General features: G+C 39.5%; 1 protein-coding gene across 2 annotated transcripts in view; it reads right to left on the reverse strand.

Moving 5' to 3' along the window:
- Positions 1–16,068: 16,068 nt before the first annotated feature.
- MTDH (metadherin) overlaps positions 16,069–20,165 on the reverse strand; it is a 31,997-nt gene continuing 27,900 nt past the window's right edge. For both annotated transcript variants that reach the window (XM_056484100.1, XM_056484099.1), the window contains 2 exons: positions 19,392–19,548; positions 16,069–17,782 (listed from right to left, as the gene is read on the reverse strand). In XM_056484100.1, the coding sequence (XP_056340075.1) occupies positions 17,712–17,782; positions 19,392–19,548 (228 nt within the window). In that variant the 3' untranslated portion in view covers positions 16,069–17,711. The remainder of the gene's footprint in view (positions 17,783–19,391; positions 19,549–20,165) is intronic.

Below are 20,165 nucleotides of genomic sequence, written 5' to 3' on the forward strand. Positions count from 1 at the left end.
GCCGAGCCGGGGCCGACCCTCACGGCGGGCGGGACCAAGAGCACGGCCCGGCCCAGCCCAGACGGGCGGAGGCAGCTCTGCGGCCCCTGCAGGCACCTGTACAGCAGCAGCCCGGAGCAGCCGCGCCCACGGCCGGGAAGGTTCGGGGGTGCGGAGCCCAGGGCGTTCAGCGAGCCGGCAGCCGGGCCCCAGCGCTGCTCTCCGCGGGATGCTCCCCCCGCACTGGGCCCGCTGAGGGCGAGCCGGCTCGGCCCTTCCTCGGCAAAGCTCCTAGCTCGTCTCGCAATTCTTGAGTGGCAAAGCAGCAGAAATAAACTCCATTTCTCTATGAGGAAAGATAATGTCGGAGGAGGTCATGGAATGTTTTGAATTTACCCCTAATTCTACAGCCATGAACATTTCTTTTCTTTCACAGTGCCCTTCTAATCCACTCCCAAAGCTGCTGCTATTGGGGTGGCTGGAATTTCCTCGTGTAACTGATACACAAGGTAACACTAAGCTCATTGCCGCTACCTGTAGTTGATGATGTTGGGGTGTGGAAGGACGCACATCATTAGAAGGAGAGTCCCAGTCCTGCATATTCAAGCACTGATGCAGATTTGAACTGAACTTCCTACCAAGCAGCTGATCTTCATGTTTTGTTATCTGAGGCTTGCATTTACCTCCAGATGAAATAATGAAGAAAATACCATCAGGTCTGTGTATCTACCCTGACCCTAAGCGTAATTTATTTATAGCCATCCGTTTTGGCTTGCTACCAAATTCCACAATTTATCACCAAAATATAACATTGAAAAGTACTCCCCTATATGGTTGCTTTGGGGCTCTTCATTATTTCATACATACATACATCTGCACAGAACAGGAACTTCCAGATAAAAGCTAACTTGGCACAGGCGAATGTTTCTAACTATGATTTTTCCCTACTTTTAAAGCCACTATAGTAAATTAAATTAAAAGTACTTTTAGTAGGAACTTTACATAACCTCTGTTCTTAATTTGTCCTTTTAAAACTGGCAAGGAGTTGACAGGAATTTTTGTGCATAAAAAAAAAAAAGCTACTTAGCACCGAATTTTTAATTTTGACTAGGTTCTATGCATAAGTCACAGATTTTCAAGATTCATATTCAAAAATGAAAGTAAAATTCTTGTAAAATGAAACATCAATATTGACGAATATTCAAGAGGCCAAAGGAAAACCACAAAACTATGGGGTCTGGACTATCCTACTAGTAACCTTGAGAGACTTTGTCCTTTAGTATCAGAGAGTAGGAAAGTTTGAGATAAACCCTTGCATGCATGCCTTGTGGAAGGTAAGAGCATCTGCTTCATTAAGGCTATTGACCAGGGACCTGACCTTTTCAAAGCAGAGGTGGCAATGAATTCAGGGTGATTCGATAAACAAGGACACACAGATGCAAACCTGGTGGAAAAGGGAGAGAGACAATGACAAAACCCAGGAGTGTCAGGTTACAGAGTGATGGGCCATTGAAGAGCTTTGGACAGGATCACCTGGAGTTTGTAACTGATAAGAAGGGGCAAACAAGAAGAACAGGAGGGTTTGGGATATTTGAGGGGGACTCTACAAAACTTTGGAAGGAATAATTAGAGGGAGGGGATTGTGAAGGAGCAAAGGGGAGAGAATAATTAGCGGAGGGGTATCAGGAAGGAGCAGAAGGGGGAATCAGACAGAAAGGGGTATAAAAGAGGTCAATCGTGTACAGAGCTGAACATTACCTGCACACCCTCAATTCTTATAAAACCTTTCTTAAGTGTCTGTCTATGTAGTTTCCACTCTCCACATTGTGTGTGAGGGCTGCAAGGAGCAAGTGCCAGCTGCTGAGGAGATCAGTGAGGGATCAGTGGTGGGTGGGTGTTATTTGCTTGCAAGCATCAAGCCGGGCCAGCTGGTCTGTACTTGGGTCTTCTGTGAGTCCTGCGTGTAGGAGGTACAGATGAAGGCAGCACCTTGTCTGTGGTCATCTTGCAGCTGTCCTTGCTGGGCTCCTGTGCCTGCAAACGGGAGAGCAGCAGCTGCATCCCTCAGCCTGGGATGGGCACAACAAGCTGGGCTTTAGCAGCAGGAGAAATTCAGGTCCTGGAACTGTGAAAGGCAGGCGCTGGCTGTATAATATCCTCCAGCACAGCCCTCATCTCTTTAAGAAATTTACTGCATGTCTGCTTTCACTTATGGTTTCCCATCAGTGGCTTTAACCCCCATATTCTCAGAAGAAAAAGGAAGAAAGAATAAGCAGCAGATACTAATCACTTCAGAGCAGTTTCCTGTATAATTATTAATTTCTGTTCAAAAAGCCTGATGGGAAAGAGCAGGAAACATCAGGCTTCATGCCATGCTCCTGATTTATAACTAGCTGTAGTTTGCTTGGCAAGATTTTGGTAGTGGGGAGGCTTCAGAGCCTGAGTATTGGCACAGATACAGACCCTCCTCAACACAGCCTCTGTAAGTAAAACTTCCATGTCTCTCATTTTGCCTTTTAAAACAAGAAATGACAAGCACTTTTTACAGAGGTGACTGTGAATCCAGAATACCGGATCTTACACTCTGATGGTGGAAGATCATCTGAGATGCAACAGGGGCAACTTCTGAACTGGATGACACCTGAGTTTTGTCAAGGTTCCCCAGAGGTACAACAGATACTCGAGATTGTCAACTTTATTCATTAAAACTTGAAGAGGACCAGTATCATGTCTTGCTCAGCAAGTGAGACAAACTCAAGAGAATTGAGAACTTACTTACAAGCACTTGTTTCAGCTGTGCTGAAAAGTAGATAATCTTTGCAGTGGGATCCATATGGTGAGAAATTTTTCGAAGGGAATGTTCAATGCTGAAACTAAACACTGCACAGGGTCAAAGCCTGACACACTGCTGGTCAGTGTGAAGGCTGTGGGATGTATGCAAAAAAGAAATTCAGGCTCATGGCTCCTACCTGCCCCTCCTTACCACGGCAGAGCTGTAGATCACTCAACTCCGTTCATAGAGCCACTCATTCTTTACAGCACGCCGAGAGCTCTGCTAGCCAGCTGGGAAGGGACACAGCCCGACTTTGCTGCATTGCCAGCTGTGCTGCAAGCTGTTTTGTTTAATAAAACCCAGTATACTCTGTGCCCTGCTTCTGCTCTGTATTCCTCATATCTTCGCCGTGATCTTCTCACTGCAGGGACAACTTCTCCCTCCTGCCAGAGGATGCTCTGGTTCATTTATCATTTTCTTGCACTTTCTAGTGCTCGGTAAAATTGGTTACTGATATTTCCCAACCATGTTAATACCGGTCTCAACAAGATTGCTGGAAGAGGACAGTTGGCTTAGAAACTGTCTTTGTTTCCCACCTTCTGTCTGTACTCAAAGCCCACTGAGGTGGTGCGGCATAGTTCAACTGGCTTTGAATAATTCAATTACACTGTTGCCCAGCATTGCCCACAGCACCTAAACAAAAGGACAGCTTAAGAGAATCACATCTTCTGCTTGCAGGATTAGCCATGTGCTCCAGAGTGAACAAAGGCATCGCTAATTGTTTTGCGTTTGGCAGGTTCAGACAAGATAAGAAAAGGGTTAAACATTGTCCAGAAACCAAGGTCTGCATATTGTCCTCAGGCACAGGGAGGTGACAACTTTGGGAAAGTGACTCCTATTGTAGTAAAGAGCCATTTTAAGAGTCCTTTTGTTCAGCTTGCATTAGAACCTGTGTTTCCGGATGGCTGCAAATGATTCAAGTATTCAGAGCTGTAGAAATATTTAATGCAGTGAAGTTTTAAAAAATATCTGTACTTTATAAAAGAAGTAAGCCTCCAATAAAAGCCTGACACTACCCCTCTGCCACAAAGACTGGCCAACATGCAGTCAAATAGGACTGCTGCTACGATTCAAATTGGGTTCAAGAGGTCATTCATTCTCCCGGTTTGCATAAAATGGATCAGAGGGAGAACGGTATTTTTCTCCAGCGTGTTACAACTCAGAACATGGAATCTGTAAGAAAGCTATTGCAATGACACAGCTTGATATGCAACTGCTTGCAGAGCTAAATTCTTGTGTTTAAGCACCAAAAAAAGGACAACAAATGGTTAGTTGGTTGGCGTTCAGTTTTTTATTTCTTCTTTCTTTCAAAAAGAAGATCTTTAAATCTTTAAAATTTGTTGAGAGAAATGCCTGGAAATTTTTAGCTCACTACTGGGATATTTTGTCATGATTTGTCTTATAGAAGATAGATTATAGATTCTAATATTTTAGGAAATTTGTATACTTGCACATTTTCCTTCCTGATGGGAAAGTGTATTTGTAACTCTAGCTTCCTTGGGCCTGGACATGTTTTAAGAAACATGTCATTAAAATATTTTGATATGTTGCCCCGCCAAGAGCTCAAATGTTCTCCAAGGAAAAGCTTGCTTTACTGCATCCTTCTTATTCCCCTTTTCTTCCTTGAAAGCCTCTCAACTTTGCTCTGAAGATATAGGACTCACAAGAAGGCCAGTGAGTTCTAGAGTACACTGAGATTCAGCTCTTTTTTCTTCTGGCCTTCTTGTTCATGCCAGCCTCAGAGATTAATTTTAACATTTTGGGTGAGATGAAATCATCTGTGCTACATTTGCAAGAAACCTCAAAAATAAGCCGGGCAATTATCTAATTATTTTCTTGGCAGCAGTTTTGCAATTTGGTAGCATGTTCTTGAAGCTTTTCCTCAGATACAGCTTTCCACGGGGCACAGTCTCCTCAGAGGAGATCTGCTCCACATGGAGTGCCTGATTCCGAAAGTATGTGGCTCTTTTGTCTCCTTTCCTGTTCTCTCCCTTGCCCATGCTGTTCTTCCTTAATCACTTTTGTACAGGGCTGCCAGAGGCTCATGTTTTGCCGTGCAGAAGATGTTTACATTGGAGTTATAGCCTGGCTCTGCCAGTATCTTAACAATAAAGAGCTCTCTTCTTTTGCCTTGGGAAGTCTGTACATTTCTGTAATAGCTGTAGTTCTCCTGGTTTTTCCCCTGCTGGTTCAGCATGCCTGAAGATACTGAGAAGTGGAGACATCACCAGTAATTTCAACTGTCATCAGCAGAATTGGTAGGTGCAGGTGTCCTGTATCCAACTAAAACTCATCACTTCTTCCTCCACCAGCCTAACGAGCTCTTTACCACCTCATATCCTAATAATTTCTACTCTACACAAATTCTTCCCCAAGTTTTTTTGATAAATTTTCTGCTCATCAGACTCTGCTTTCAGTCCTTTGAGTATGTTTATTGCTTCCTTCATTAATATGGGGATCTGGACAGTTTTGTACAAGCTTTTAAAACTGCAGGCATCAGACATAACAGTATTCATTTAATCAATGGACACAGTATTGGGATTGTACCCTCTCTCCTCTTCACTACCCAGATTAAAACATCCCCAAATTTACATTTGACCTTTTACTACACCGACCCAGTGGAAAGTCATGCTTGGAGCTTTTTGGTCTTCTGGCCTGAATGCTTATGCTGGACACAGTATTAAACTGACTGGGACATTTTATCCATAATCTGTAGCCAATTATAGAACATAAAGTACAGCATACAAGGATGAGACAGGGCTGTTGGATAAATTGGTTGTTGTGTTGCCAGCAGTCTCACTGCTTGCCAGATTACTTGAGCAAAGGAAATCTCAGTGACGATTTTTAATACTGTGTTGAGTTTGCAGTCAAAGAGGTCGCAGGTCTTTGATTGATAGGAGAGGCAAACCTTCTAAACCTTCTAAGAAAAGCTAATATAAATAAAATAGCATTTATTTCCTTTTAGTTCCATTAGTTAGATTAGTTAGTGTTTAATTTATAGATTCATTTGAGTATGGCTTAACACTGGGAATGTTGCCAGATTTAAGTCCCTTCTTCATTATGCAATTATGGGTTTTGCCCTTCTTTTAAAAGACAACTTTTTTTTAAATAAAAAAGAACGTAGATATTCACTGCCACCTCTCCCCCATGTGATCATCAAACATGTTTTGTTTACACACCTGTTTGGATTTTTTTTTGTTGCATCTAGTAGAACTCATGATCATTTTGTCTTTTATCATGAGTCTCAGTCTAGTGATAAATCATGTCCTGCCATTGTGTTGAGAACCAATACTAATTTTAAGTGCAGTCAAGAAGAATTGAAACAACAGATCTTCCATAACTATAATTTATTACAGCCTGTAACTTACACAGGAAACACTTCCCAGTTTCAGATTTTTAGATGCCTGTCAGGTTTCTAGCAGTAACTCACCATGTTACCTGAGGACCTGCTTAGACTTTCCCCCAGGTACACTTTATTCTTTAGCATATTAAGCATATTGTGCCAAAACCTTGAGCTTTGAGCTACCACCAACTATAAAGCAACTGAAAAGTATCTACATCATTACTTTGAATATCTTTGGAGCTATCCCTCTTTTCCTGCTGTCTTCCAAGTCTGCTGGACTCTTGAGCAAACTCCAGGGAATGTCATCCTGCTCTTCTCAGCAGTGTTCACTGCAGGCAGAGGTTTGCCACAGAACATTACCAAACCTTCCAGTCTCACATGTATTGTTTTCTATGCTAATAAAAGCACTTAACTTTCTCATAGTGTCACATCCTCTGCTTATTAGGGAGTCACCAATGGAGATCAATTGCTTTCCAGCCAAGCCTGCAGAGCATGCCATAGGCATTGGTAAAAATATCAGCTGGGTTTGTCCCCTTCAGCTGTCTGTCCTGAATCCCCTTGATGATTGATTTGCTGAGCACACAACAGCAATTCAAACCCAGTTAGCCAATATGTGCCTTTTTCTGCAGAGGCAAACTGTGAGTTCTGTACATGCAATGTAACCTTCTATGTACACTATAAGTAATTACAGATCCATGGTGTGTCCTTCATGAAGTGCAGAGATACAGCACTGATGATATTACTACTTCAAGAGCAAGAGAAACACTTCTGAACAGTGCTGATGGTGCAAAAAGTTTAATTGGATTAAGTTTGTTCCAATTTGTAAATCTTCTGTATGTATTAGGAAATACAGCCAGGAAGTCTGGGTTTAAAGCTACATAAGATGGATATAAGTATATATAAGAATATATATATATACTTATAAGTATGTGTGTATATATATGTGTATGTATGTGGGTAATGAGACTGAAATTAATACTGTATATTTTATATTATTTCTTCTAAAGAAATAAAAGATGAAGGCTGTTAATATTCTCCTCATTATAAGCATCAAAGATACTCTTGGCTTCTCTTCATCACAGTCTCCAAAACATCTTCCTAAGATACCTAATGCCAAAAGTAACAGTGATAGTTTAAACCATATCTCTAATTTCTCATCTTTTATATAACAAATCACATAATAAATGCCAATATAATCCTACTGAAATAGCATTATTTACCAGCTGACCTCCAAACATTGTTTCAAAAGCATGTCTCACAATCACACAGTTTTTTGCTGTGTCCCAATATAGGTTATCAATGTACATTACTATACTGTGAGTGTAAAGCATTTTATAGGCATGCACATCTGAGCATGTTTGATTATTGCCTAAGGCAACTTTGGGAAATCCTGAGCCAACAGGAAATTTGAACCAACATGGCAGAGCTGTCCCAACACACAGTGGTATTCAGTAATGGAGTAGTAAAGGCACAGATAAAGTGTAATTGTTGTAAGAAAAAATTGTAACTCATTATCTCCACTGCAACTCCTTTAGTGTCAAACATATATGCACAAACTTTTGGAATGCCAGAGATTAAGTCTTAGCATTCAGAAACCCCATCTCTGCAGGCCGGAATGACACACATTTGCCACTTTGGAGAGAACTTTCTTTTCATTTAATGTGAAAATCACTGATCACCAACATGACGTTCTCCAAACCCAAACACAGTTTGAAAATGCAAATCTGCACATTTTCCCCCTTCCCTCTTGATGTTTAATGTACATGAGCCTTTAAACCACTTAACTGCCACATAGGACAGTATTTGAAGACAGCACCCCTCACTGTGAGTTTTACCACACTGATGATAATGGAGACATCCTTAAAACCCTAACAGAACTGCTGATAGATTACTTCATTTATAGCAGGGTTCAGCTGCTGATTTGCCATAAGAAAAAAAATTTAAAAAATTGCAATTAGGAATTCTTTCTTCAGTTAAACTTCATTAAAAATACCTTCTTCGAGGTGAGTGGGCTCAAGAAATATTTGGAATTATTAAGTCTAAAGAGTTTAAAACTCAGGCTGTATGGAGGTAGGTCCTCCATAGAGCAGCAACACAAAGCAGAAGTGAAACACTGTGTGAAAGATAATTTGTGGTGCTCTCAGAAGTTGTTAACATTACATTAAGTGTTCACATAAGAAAATGTGTTTCAGCACAATGCTGTCTGGCAGTAAATATTCCAGTGGCATATTAGTGGAATTCAAGATTTTAGAGATGGAATTCTTAATGTAAAGTGAAACACCTGCAATCCTGCTTTCCCATAATGATCTTGTGCTGCACAACTGATCATCTGCATCAAAGTGAAACAGAAAAAAAGTTATTTTCTAATGTGATACATACGACTTCTGACTAAGTCTAACCATAGCCTAGCATTCTGCTGTGATTGCAGAAATCCAAAACACATGGCAATCTTTGGGTATGTAAAACCTGCCTCTCTCAGTCACCTGTGTCAGGCTTTGGAACCCTTCAATTATGCATCTCTATAAAATATTTTTTATATTCAAGGCAGTACAAGTTAGTGTTTTAATCATGACAAAAACAGTCACTAAATTTTCTGTTCTGTATGCCTGCTAAGGGCTCACAAAAAAAGACATGCTCCTAAAACATCATGAAGAAGTTCCACAGTAAACAGCAGGCTGTATGAACTGGATGACTTTGAACTGCATGTCTGTAGTGTATGAATATAAAACAGCACAGTATTGATTTGCCAGTTCAATTCTATCAAGTGCTGAGCCCACTCCAGAAAAGCACTTAAATACTTTTTACTACTAATACTGCTGTTCAAAAGTGTTTAATATGCAGGTCAAGTTCAAGTAACATTATTTTTGTTTATTAAAAAGACAGGTTTTCCTTTTTTTTTTTTTTTTAATTTTAATTAAATAAACACATTTGTTCAGAGCAGACTGCTGTTTGAACCTCCATCCTTGGAAAATGCAGAAAAGAATCTCAACAAAAATGGAGAAAATATTGAAGATACCCACTGATTAAGATCTTTAAATGTTTTAAATATAAGCAGCCAGGCATGATGGTGACATGGTATCTATGAAGGTGGACTCTGAATTGTGTGAGTCTCCTATTTAATGCAACACCAATATTAACCCTACTCTACGCAAGCCACAGACTTGACTTCCAGCAGGAATAGCAGAGAGCCAGCTGGGGTAAGAATAAGCCTCAAGTATCACCAGAGCTGATTTGACAGCTTCCTTTGCCGCTGCTGGAGGTGAGGGGGAGGAGCAGGGCAGGCAGGGGTCAGGGTGAGCTGGGGTTGCTGCTGCTGCTGGGTGTTGGCACTGCTCTGCAAGGGTCACCATGAAGTCCCAGATTTGTTTTGTCTTGGACTGGCTACTCAGATCATGCATGCAACAGTTCATGGAGAAAGAGTTTAACCTGAAAAAGTTTCAATGCAATTGGAAGACTCTAACTTTGCAGCTGAGCTAAAGGGCAGTGAAACTAAGGCACAAAACTGGAACAACATACTTCAAAAGTCAAATGAAAATGATGCTGGCACAGCGGGGTTACTTGTAACAGATGACTTGAAACAGGCACCTGAGGCCACTGCCCTGTCCTAAACTGCCCCTGACAAGTTGGGCCAAGACTACAGACTTTTTTATTACTGAATTTATAGGTTTTATTCCCCCTCACACTATCACTAGTGGATTACATTCTTCCGTAATTCAGAAACCACATAGTGGTGGTTATGAAAAGGATATTGTTTAACACTGCAGTAATCTAAAGCAGTAGAGTCTTTGAAGAGCACATGGACTTGTCAAAGTCTCAAGCTTCTGAAGAAAATCACCTTGATAACTTCAGAATGTGATTGATAGAAATACAATTCTTGAGATGCATTTTATGTATACCACAGGAAAAAACCAAATCCCTTGTGGAAAGAGAGGTAGCAAGCAATCATGTAGAATTTTATTGTATTTATTTATTGTTTTCTGTTTATAGTTTTACTGCACTCAAACAACAATGTATCTGGCCAGCTTTATGGCATTTGGTAGTGCCTTTTTTTTTTTTTTTTTTTCTAAAGTATAGTATAAGGATTATCTGATCCAACCTGTCTTGACAAGAGCACAGTTGAGACAAGATAGCCCAGAACTATATTCAGCAGGATCTCAAAAGTCTCCAATGCTGGGGAAATCCACAACTTCCCCAGGGAGATTATTCCAATGGCTGATTGCTCTCTTTGTGAAAAAAATTTGCCATGTGTCCAATTGGAACCTCCTCAGGAATAACTTGTACCCATTATTCATTTTCTTTTTCACATACTTCATGTAAAAAGGGAGTCTCCATCTTCTCTTTAAATAGTGGAACATGGTGATAAGGTCTCCCCTAAGCCCTCTTTTCTCAAGGCTGAACAAACCCAGTTCTCTCAGCATTTTCCTGTCACTGGCTTCCCAGTGTGTGGCTCTTCTCTGGACCTCCTCCAGCCCTTCTCTGCACAGCAGGGACCAAACTGAGCACAGTACTCCAGTGTGGCACTGAGCAGAGTGGGATAATGGTTTCTGGATCTCTGCTGGTGATGCCCTTGTGGATGCAGCCCAGTGTCCTTTCTTTGCCAGCACAGCACAGTTTGCTCACATTGACCTGATTGTCCACCTGGATCCCCAGATCCCTTTCCACAGAGATGCTCCCCAGCTGGGTCAATCCCAGCCCATGCTGCACACCTGTGTTATGTTTTCCCAGGTGCAAGACCTTAGGGTTGCTCTTGCTGGACTTCATCAGATTCTTGTTAGCCACTCTCCAGCCTATCCAAATCTTCCTGCAGGGTGGTTCTCTCTTCCAAAGTGTCCACTTTCCCACTCAGTTTGGTATCATTGGGAAACTTCATTGTGGTGCACTTGATCCCATCTTCCTGATCACTTTATGAGGATATTAAATAGCACTGGGCCCAACATCAATCCCTGGGGGACCCCACTCGTGCCACACCACCCATGTGAAAAGGAGCCATTTACCAGCATCCTCTGGATGCTGCCTCTCAGCCAGTTCCACCACCATGTGGAGCACTAATCCACAGCACAGCCCATCTGTTTCTCCAGAGGGAGGCTGTGGGAAACCATACTGAAAGTCTTGGAGAAATCCAGGAGGCAATGTCTACCACCCACCCCACATCAACCAAGCAGCTTACTTTGTCACAGAGGGTGACCAGGCTTGTCAAGCTCAATTTGTCCTTAGTCCATTTATGCTGGCTTTTCCCAGTCCTGTGCTATATCTGAATTGTGATAGCTACCAGAAGGATTTGTTCCATAATTTTCCCAGGGACTGAAGCAAGATTGATGGGCCTAAAATTCCTGAGATCCTCCTTTAAGCCTTTCCTGTAGATGGGGGTACATTAGCCTTTTTCAGTCTTCTGTGTTCCCTGAAGTTAACAACTTCCCAAAGATTATGGAGAGCAGCCTTGCAATGTCAGCTCCTCTAATAGCTCACCTCCCACTCTTCCTTCCTGACACTGCTGGATCTGTGTTTGCAGCAGCCTGGATTTTTGGTCCCAAGTCCAGGGGCCCAGCAGCTCTAACACAGACAGAGGTGAAGGAACTGCTGAGTGCCTCTGCCTTTCCAGCATTACCAGTGACTAATTCTCCTGTCCTGTTTTTCAACAGCACAGTTTTTGCCTTCTGTTTCTGCTTCCTGTTTCTGTACCCAAAGAACCCTTTTTTGTATTTTTTTGACATCTTGGCCAAATTCAGTTGGAGTTGAGCTTTTTCTTTTCTAACTGCATCTTTGCACACCCTGGCAATGTCCACATAGTTCTAGGTAGGTATTTATCCACATTTCCATCTCTGGCATGCTTTGCTTTTGAGTAGACTCAGAACCTCGCAGTTAAGCCAAGGGGGCTCTTGCTCCTCCTACATCCCTTATCTTTAAAGGGGATGAACTGCTTTTGTGCTTTTAGAAGAGCATTCTTGAAAAATTCCCAGCACTCATTAACTTCATTACAGTCCAGAGAAGCTTTCCTGGAATCTCTTTTTGAAAAAAAATAATATTGCGGTGATTTCAGAGATGGCTGCAGGTGTTTTCCACATTCACTAGCTGCCTCTGTGAACAGGTGAAAATGAGGTTACTGATCTTTCACACTGCCTTTAAAGACTTCTGAGAGAGCAGAAGCAAAGCTTGCGCACTGTCCTTAGATACATCTAAGATACATCTGGGTCCATCCACCCAGCCCCTCAGCAGCAGAGGGACAGCAGGTGATACTGCTCTTCCTCTTTTGGCTAACTGGCTACAGCTCAGAAAGACACTGGTCTCCTGGGTCCCATGCTTCTTCAAAAGATACATTAAAGCCTGGCTGAGAGCAAGTCCAAGTTACAGACTCACAACAGAGAGGAATTCTCTCCTTTCCAGAGCTTTGTTTGCAGACATAGCTCAAGGCATAACTTTATTTGTTAGCTACATAGGTAAGGCTGGCCAAGGAAATAGCAGTCATGAAAAACAAACTGTGGCAGCCTTTGTCAGAATAACCTCTGAAAAAACCCACCTCAGTAATGACATATTTGGTTTATACTTCACTTGGTGAAGTATTTGAAATAAGGAACCACTTAAAGTCAGAGTCTGTTGAACAGCTAAGCAGAAATACTGTTAATATAGGACTTGCTATGTGTGAGGAAACAGGAACCACCTCATACTACAGTTTTGAGTTCGCTTAGCCATTTTTAGCCAGCCATGCTGTGGACAGAAGGACAAAAGCTGCAGCTTTTATTTTCTTTTGGCATCCCACGTGAAGGGAAGGCACAGGGTGGCACCGGCAGCCAGCACAACTTGCATGTGTCAGTGGAGCCCATGCGACTGACAGAGAGGCATGGCAAGTGATTTCCCCGAGGCAGAGCCGGGGTGAGATCAACCTTCCAGCCTGCAGAACTCTATAGAAACTGTTTGAGTTGAAAAAGCTTGAGAACAAATGAACCTACAAACATCAATTCTCTCCCGCATCAGGAAAAAGCAAAGGGTGAAGACACATAGAGAAAACAACATGGAGAGTGCGAGGTGAGTGAAGGAGTCAAATTTTAGATAAGAGGAGATTGAGGAGCCTTAGGGCTGAAATTCCTTTCTGTGGCTACAGTGAAGATATAATTGATGTATCAGACTTGGTTTTTTCTCTTTCCCTGTAACTCATGGAATGCATTGTGGAGATGCAGTGCCCTAACCACAGCTTTGAGCAAAGGCACCAGTGTTGAAATAAGCAGATGTTGCAGTAGCTGTGATCCAATGAGAAGCTTGAACAGAGAGAGATGAGAAACCACCCCAGGAATGGAAGAAGAAAACCTCTGTTCCCAGAGATAAGAGAACTTTTGTTTCTATACTAGAACAGCTCATCCTTAAAATTGTACCCCAATAAGCTGAAATGACCCATGAAGGTAGTTATAAGAAAAAACTACCAAAATTTGGGAGGGACTTCACAATTGCAGACTTCCATGTGGCTGCTGATTTGCTGTGACATTAAAGCCACAAGAGAACTGTTTCTTATGAAGCCTCCACGGCATGGCAAGAGAGACTCCTCTCCCTAAGAGAACTGAAAAAAACTATTCTAGAAGTGGTACACTGACTGAAAATCCCAGGTTTCATCTCTTTGTCAGTGGGATAGAAAAGAGGGGGTGGGGGGAGGAGAAGCATTCTGAGGTTTATTCTGATTTTCTTACTATTTTTCTTGTAATTGTGTTAAAGTTTTTTTTTTATATTTATACCTTTTGAAGCTTGAGCCTGTTTTGCTCTCTTCCTAATCCTTATCTCACAGCAGAAAACGAGTAATTAATTGTAGTGGGTGCACTGGCATTAGCTAGCACTAGGCCAACTACAGCACTTAATGCAACACATAAGACAGAAAATATTTTTGTTTATAGCTGCAGATGTTCCTAAGCATATTTTTAAAAGAATATTTAACATGAATTTCATGTTAAGAGTTTTAAACACACTTTTCAAAATACATCAAGACATCACAGTTTCAGTTAAAAAAAAAAACAATATTCCGTGGACCAGAAACCTTTAGCTTGGTACAAACAGCCAGAAAGTCAAAAAACAGAAGTCCAACTCAACTGAAGGGACCCACTATGGAAAACAGACAATTTTAGTAATTCAACCAAGTTTCAACAGAAAAAACCCATGAATCATTAATAACAGATTACATGACACAGAAGACAGGCAACAATAATTCCCACCCTCCCACCCATGAAGAAACAGAAATCATCTCACCTTGCTCCCAACATCTACCCAAACTAACAGCAGTTCTGTTAGTCCTGCAGCAAGCAAAATCCATTGTGTTGCCACACTACTTTCAAGTTAAGAACTCAGTCACGCAGCCCTTCCTGCTCCTTCTCCCCTAAATTCATTTGGCTGATGCTCTTTGTTCTTAAATGGAGTAATTCACTCTGAATTTTAACACCAAAATATTTTTAGCAGAGTACTTAAAGAAGCAATTAAAATTTTTAGTTTTTTTTTCCTTGAAGTTACAGCAAAAAAATGAAGAAATCTTTTAGTACTGGCCTGAAAAACCAGAACTGCTCATTTTTACTCAGTGGTCACCAGGAGGAGACTCGCAGGTACAAGTATCTGTGAGAGACCTGCAAGCTGAAATCTTGACTGGCAACCTAGTTGAGTTAAAGGCACAACAACTAATATATGAAAGTCTGCTTAAACTATGCACTCTGATGTCTGCACTTTTCAAAAGCCTTATTCACAGGAAAATTCCATGGCTAGGAACTATTAATATGGCAGTTTCAAATGAGATACAATTCAGTTACAACACAACAGTACTGGCAATATTTCTATAAATTTTGAAATGCTTTTAATATGTACATTCTTTCTTAGTAAATATTAAAGTAGTGCTCTTCACTTGCACTTTTTCTTTAGACTTCTAAAAGGGCATCAGAAATACAGTTTTCACTCCCCTCCAAACCAATGCAGTTACCTTTGTAACAAGCACATATGAATTCTGTACACCTTTACCTCCCCACAAAAGAAATAAAAATATGCCATGACTATCCAATTACACATCATCACAAGTTTAAATTACACATACAAATAATTTCAAAGTATTTAGAAAAAAATAACATATTGGATTTATGAAACCATTCCATGCATTCAGCAACAGAAAAAAAAAACCCCACCCAAAGAAAAAAGAAAACAAAAATATTAAGTTTCTTTAAAATGGTGTTTTTTGCTCTATCCAAGTACCAAAGTCTGGAGTCAGTGTATCATTAAGACTAATCACTGCTTGAATCATAGAAACATGACAGTACATAGATAAGCAAGTTTCTATTTGCAGACAATATGATATAGTTACTACCTCTTCAATGAATGTCAAATAAAGCAAGTTTTGCTTTCTAAGACACTGAAACTGCACATTAAGAAAACAGTAAGAGGTGCTGCTAAATAGGTAACATTTTGAAAAGAAGACTAGGTATTTATATGACCCTGCTTAGCAGCAGCTGTTAGTTAGCAGGGTTCCTATCTTTTAGCTAGTTTGTTTCTTTTCCCAGAATGACAAGCTATTTGACTAACCCAGAAATATCACCAATTTTCTTTTCAAGAGAAAAAAAAAGAATTTATGCAGTCAAAGTCCTTGGGGGCAGTCTTTCATTACATAAACTCTTTGTATTTTCCATGAAAGAGGCTCGTAGCATAACACGGATTGAAAACATATTTCAGACATACTTTAAAAACCTGATTTCAAAGGGTCTTTTTAACCTTTACTATGAAGACAAGTAAAATTATATTATTATTTACGTGCAAATGACTCTGCATGATTTTGTAATATCCTATTTTTCATGTTCACCTTAAGATACTCCTTGAAAAGCTGTACTTCAGTTCTAAACTTATTTTACATGAATCATGACAAATATCACTCAAACTTTACTCCCTCCCAGTAAATAAACCAATACCATCAATATGCTCAATTTATTTTAACAGATCAATTTAGAGTGTCATGTTCCTGATATACAGGAGTTAATACCTGTGCAAGTCAGTATCCATTTATTAGGAAAGCTCTCCATTTAGCAGGTGCATTTTCAGTACAATTAAATCCAGCTTGCTGCATTCTCTGCTCTTGCCTTGCTTTACTGTCAAACTGCAGTCGAGTACAGTAAGAGCTCAAGATTGTTGATCAGTACCATGTTACAGCTGTTAACAATTCTGTTTGTGCCACAAAACCAGAAGTCAATAATTTGAAAAGAATCCTGACTCTTTAACTGAATTTACCAGGTGATGTTAAATACCATCCTTAGCAAACCAATTTTTGTAAAGGCTATTTACAGTGTACATGGCTGAGCATGTACCTTACAGACACAAACATGTCCATACCACATCATTACAGTGCCTGAAAATGACAACACATCTTCAATGCCATTTTAATTAACAGTTTCAAGCGGGAAATGGCCTTTATTTTACAACTGCTTTACTTGCATAATTTTTATTATTTTTTTAATATAAAAACCACTAACTCCTGTCTAGAAGTCTAGACACATTCTACATACTACAGGTTAAGGCAGTAAAAAAATGTGTTCCTGATAACTGTTTTTGACAATGACAATTAAAGCTGTCTGAAGCTACTCCAGTTCTCCAACAGATCTTTGAAATCCAAATAATATGTCAGTGAAAAATTCACTTGGCTTTGTTCAGAGTTTTAGTAATACAGACAACAGAATTGGGTATGGTAAGTCAACAAGTGTTAGGAGAAGGAAAAGTTTGATTTCAGTTAATTTCATGAATTTAGAAGTTGAAAGAATACATTATTTAGGTGGGATTCTGAATCAACCAAGAACTGTAGGGAATGAAAAAGATAACCAATTTTACGCACATTACTGCATTCTTAAAAATATACTGTTATCTTCAATAATTCAAGTAAGGTAACAGACATTATAAAAAATAACTTCATGAACCATACTCAAGTTTCAAATCACATTCTCAAACTTTTAACCCAAAGCAGTTTTATTGTGTTAACTTCATATAATAAACCATGAAGGTTTGACTGTACAAATGATTAATGATTTGCACTTGTGATTCCTGCAATAGCTAGCAGACTTGCTAACCAACTTACTGTAAAGATATGGCAGATTATGTATTTAATCAAAGCACTTTGATTTAGGCATGAAACAAATTCAAATGGTTGACATTCTGTGCTTCTAATGCATCACTCATAAGAGAGGCAAGAAACACCCACTATTGTACAGACGATATTTTTACAGAAAACCCTTTCTTGAAATTAATCTTTTATCCGCAGCTGTAGATGAGAGTATAATCTGTTGTAAACAGGGCACTGTGTTGTAAAACCAGTTTAACTTAAGATCTCTCTCCAAAAGTTGGAAAAACAGACTCTTCAGAATGTCTTTCAAATGTAGCATGTTCTGTTTGCTATATCATAAAGTTACTTTCATTTGATTCCTTTTTAAAGATGTTTGTGTTCACAGCAGTTCTGTTTTTAAAAATTGTTTGAAATTTATATAAAATTCTGTACATGTTCACAAATTATTGCATAAACAGCATAATCTTCATGACAATATTCAGCAACACATGTCCATTTCAGGAAGTTCACGTTTCCCTTCTTGCTTTTTTCTTCTTTTTAACTTGTTTGGGAGATTCCCAGCTTTCTTCAGACTTTGCTAAAAAACATAACATAATTACAGTGTTAGGACTGAGAACATTTACACAGAACTGGCTTTTAAAATCCCATAATACACACTGTATTATTACAGTGATTCATATCAATCAACTAGAAGTTTTATTCTTCTGCTTCAACTGAAAATAATTTCATTTGAAATGGATCTAAAACAATGTTTGCCAATTTCATCCTACTTTTTTATCCCAGAAATATTTAAGAGTTGTACACAAAGGGCATTCATTTTGCAAATGTATTATTTACAGTAGAGTCATTGTTATTTTCTGGCCTACTAGAAATGTACATGTACACAACTGACATTAAATGCTCACTTTTACCAGATTACACTGCTCTTAACCACTAGATATGTGACATGTCAGAAGAATATTTTTTAAAGTATTGAACTATGTAAAGATGCATGTGGTTACATGGAATCCATAATCCAATACAGAAGCACTATATAAAACAGACTGCCTTAAAGCATGTTGGCTGCCAGAAGTGGTAAATAATCTTAAGTATTGTACATACTGAACCTAAGAGATGTTCTTTCAATTGCTGAGGCATGAATCAATGTCTAAAAGATTTAATATTTTAGAACCAGTACAAAAAGTTCTAAGTTGATACATTGACTTGAAATATTCCATTGTTTCATGCATTCAAAACCAAGAAGCCAATTAATGCAGCTGAATGAGATTTTGTAATTATTAAGTAATCATGTTTCTTCTGCAGTCATTAAAAACTTATTTAGCACTTTAACACTTAGCCAGTAACTTATTATGGATTGTCAGTATTTATTAATTTTATTAAAGAATCTGAATCAAAACAACTTTTTTTCAGGCAGTACCTTTCACATCCTCACTTCCCTTTCAAATTTCCTGTTTTACTGTGTGAGTACTTTTCTCAAGTACTCAAATACTTGTGAATACGAACACCTTGTCAAGTACAACAGAGGGTTCATTTGACATTCCTGGGCACTGCGTATTTTCAAAAAACAATGTACCTTCAGCAATTAAGCCTGATCCGTGTGCTGTTAAGACTGCAAAAAACCCCCTAATACCTTTCTACTCCCAAATAAGCAACTATTTCCCTCTGGGGGAACATATGGAAGCATATGGAAGACGATGCTAATGAGCTAAACTGAGAAATCGAAAGACCTCAGTAAGCTGAAAATTCAATTTATTTGTATTTTTCCCCAAATTTCTGGTAGCTAAATATTGTGTCAACTGTAATGCCAGTAACCATCTGTTCTCCACTGAAGACCTGCAAACAGCCCTCTGAAACAGTGTTGACAGAACTCCCTTAGTCACAGCATGGAGCTCCAGTCCCAGTGCTGATGAGCAAATCCAAATGTCTGTTAAGGGCTGGACAAACCCAACAGACATTTCAGTCATCCAAGCGCATTGAAGCCAATTTTTCCTCACGATGAAAATAAATATATCAAGGTGCTTTTAACTTCAAGAAGCTAAAAAATATGGCAAGATGTATATAAATAAGACACACAATGCTCTGATATGGCACTTTAAACTCAAACCCCAGGGCAAAGCATTTTCACTAGACTCTATGGGGAAAAGGTACATCCTAACTTCAGATAAACTGCACTGAGAGATACTTACTCTGTGGAGGAGGCACACTGTTTTGCTTAATATTGGGACTAGAAACATCTGTCTCTTGCAGCATCTGTGGCACTTGGGAAGCGATCTTGTCAGAATTACTCTCTGATACAATTACAGATGGCTCAGTAGAAACAGCAAGCGAAGGAGCCTCCTCAGACTATTTGAGAAAAAAATAAGAATTTCCAAAAGTTTTTTGAGCAATACAAAAGTAAAAACTCTTATATGGTGTTATTTCAGCAGTATACCTAGCAGCTGCTGAGAAGATGGCATTGAAAAATTAAGCCAATATTAAAATCTTTAAAAATTTAAAATTGAGACTCTAATACTATGACTGCCATCTAGTGCCAAAATTCTTAATTGCATATAAACAAAGACAAGCAACATTAATTCTTAAAATACAGCATATGCAAAGAAAGAGACCAATTTATAAATCTCCAAGACCCTAAAGAGATTCTAGAATATTCAACAGAGATGTGAAACAGTGATACACATGCACATTTGGTTGCAAGGTAAGCAGGCAAGTTAAACAGGACTAAATAGATCACTCAAACCCCAAACAAATCAAACAAAAAACATCTCCAGTCATTCCTTTAAACCACTCTAAACACTCTGTATGCTTCTAGAGTAACAAATATTGGCGAGCGCAGTCAGCAAGTATTTCAGTGGAACTTCCTGCAAAAATAACTGCTAAGTAAAAGGTAGTTGTAGTATTTTTCAATTACCTACTTGATTTTGAAGGTTCCCACTACAGAGACAAAATATAACTGTGCTCTA

This window comes from Oenanthe melanoleuca, chromosome 2, assembly GCF_029582105.1.
Source record: "Oenanthe melanoleuca isolate GR-GAL-2019-014 chromosome 2, OMel1.0, whole genome shotgun sequence".
In the NCBI taxonomy this organism is placed as follows: Eukaryota; Metazoa; Chordata; class Aves; order Passeriformes; family Muscicapidae; genus Oenanthe; species Oenanthe melanoleuca.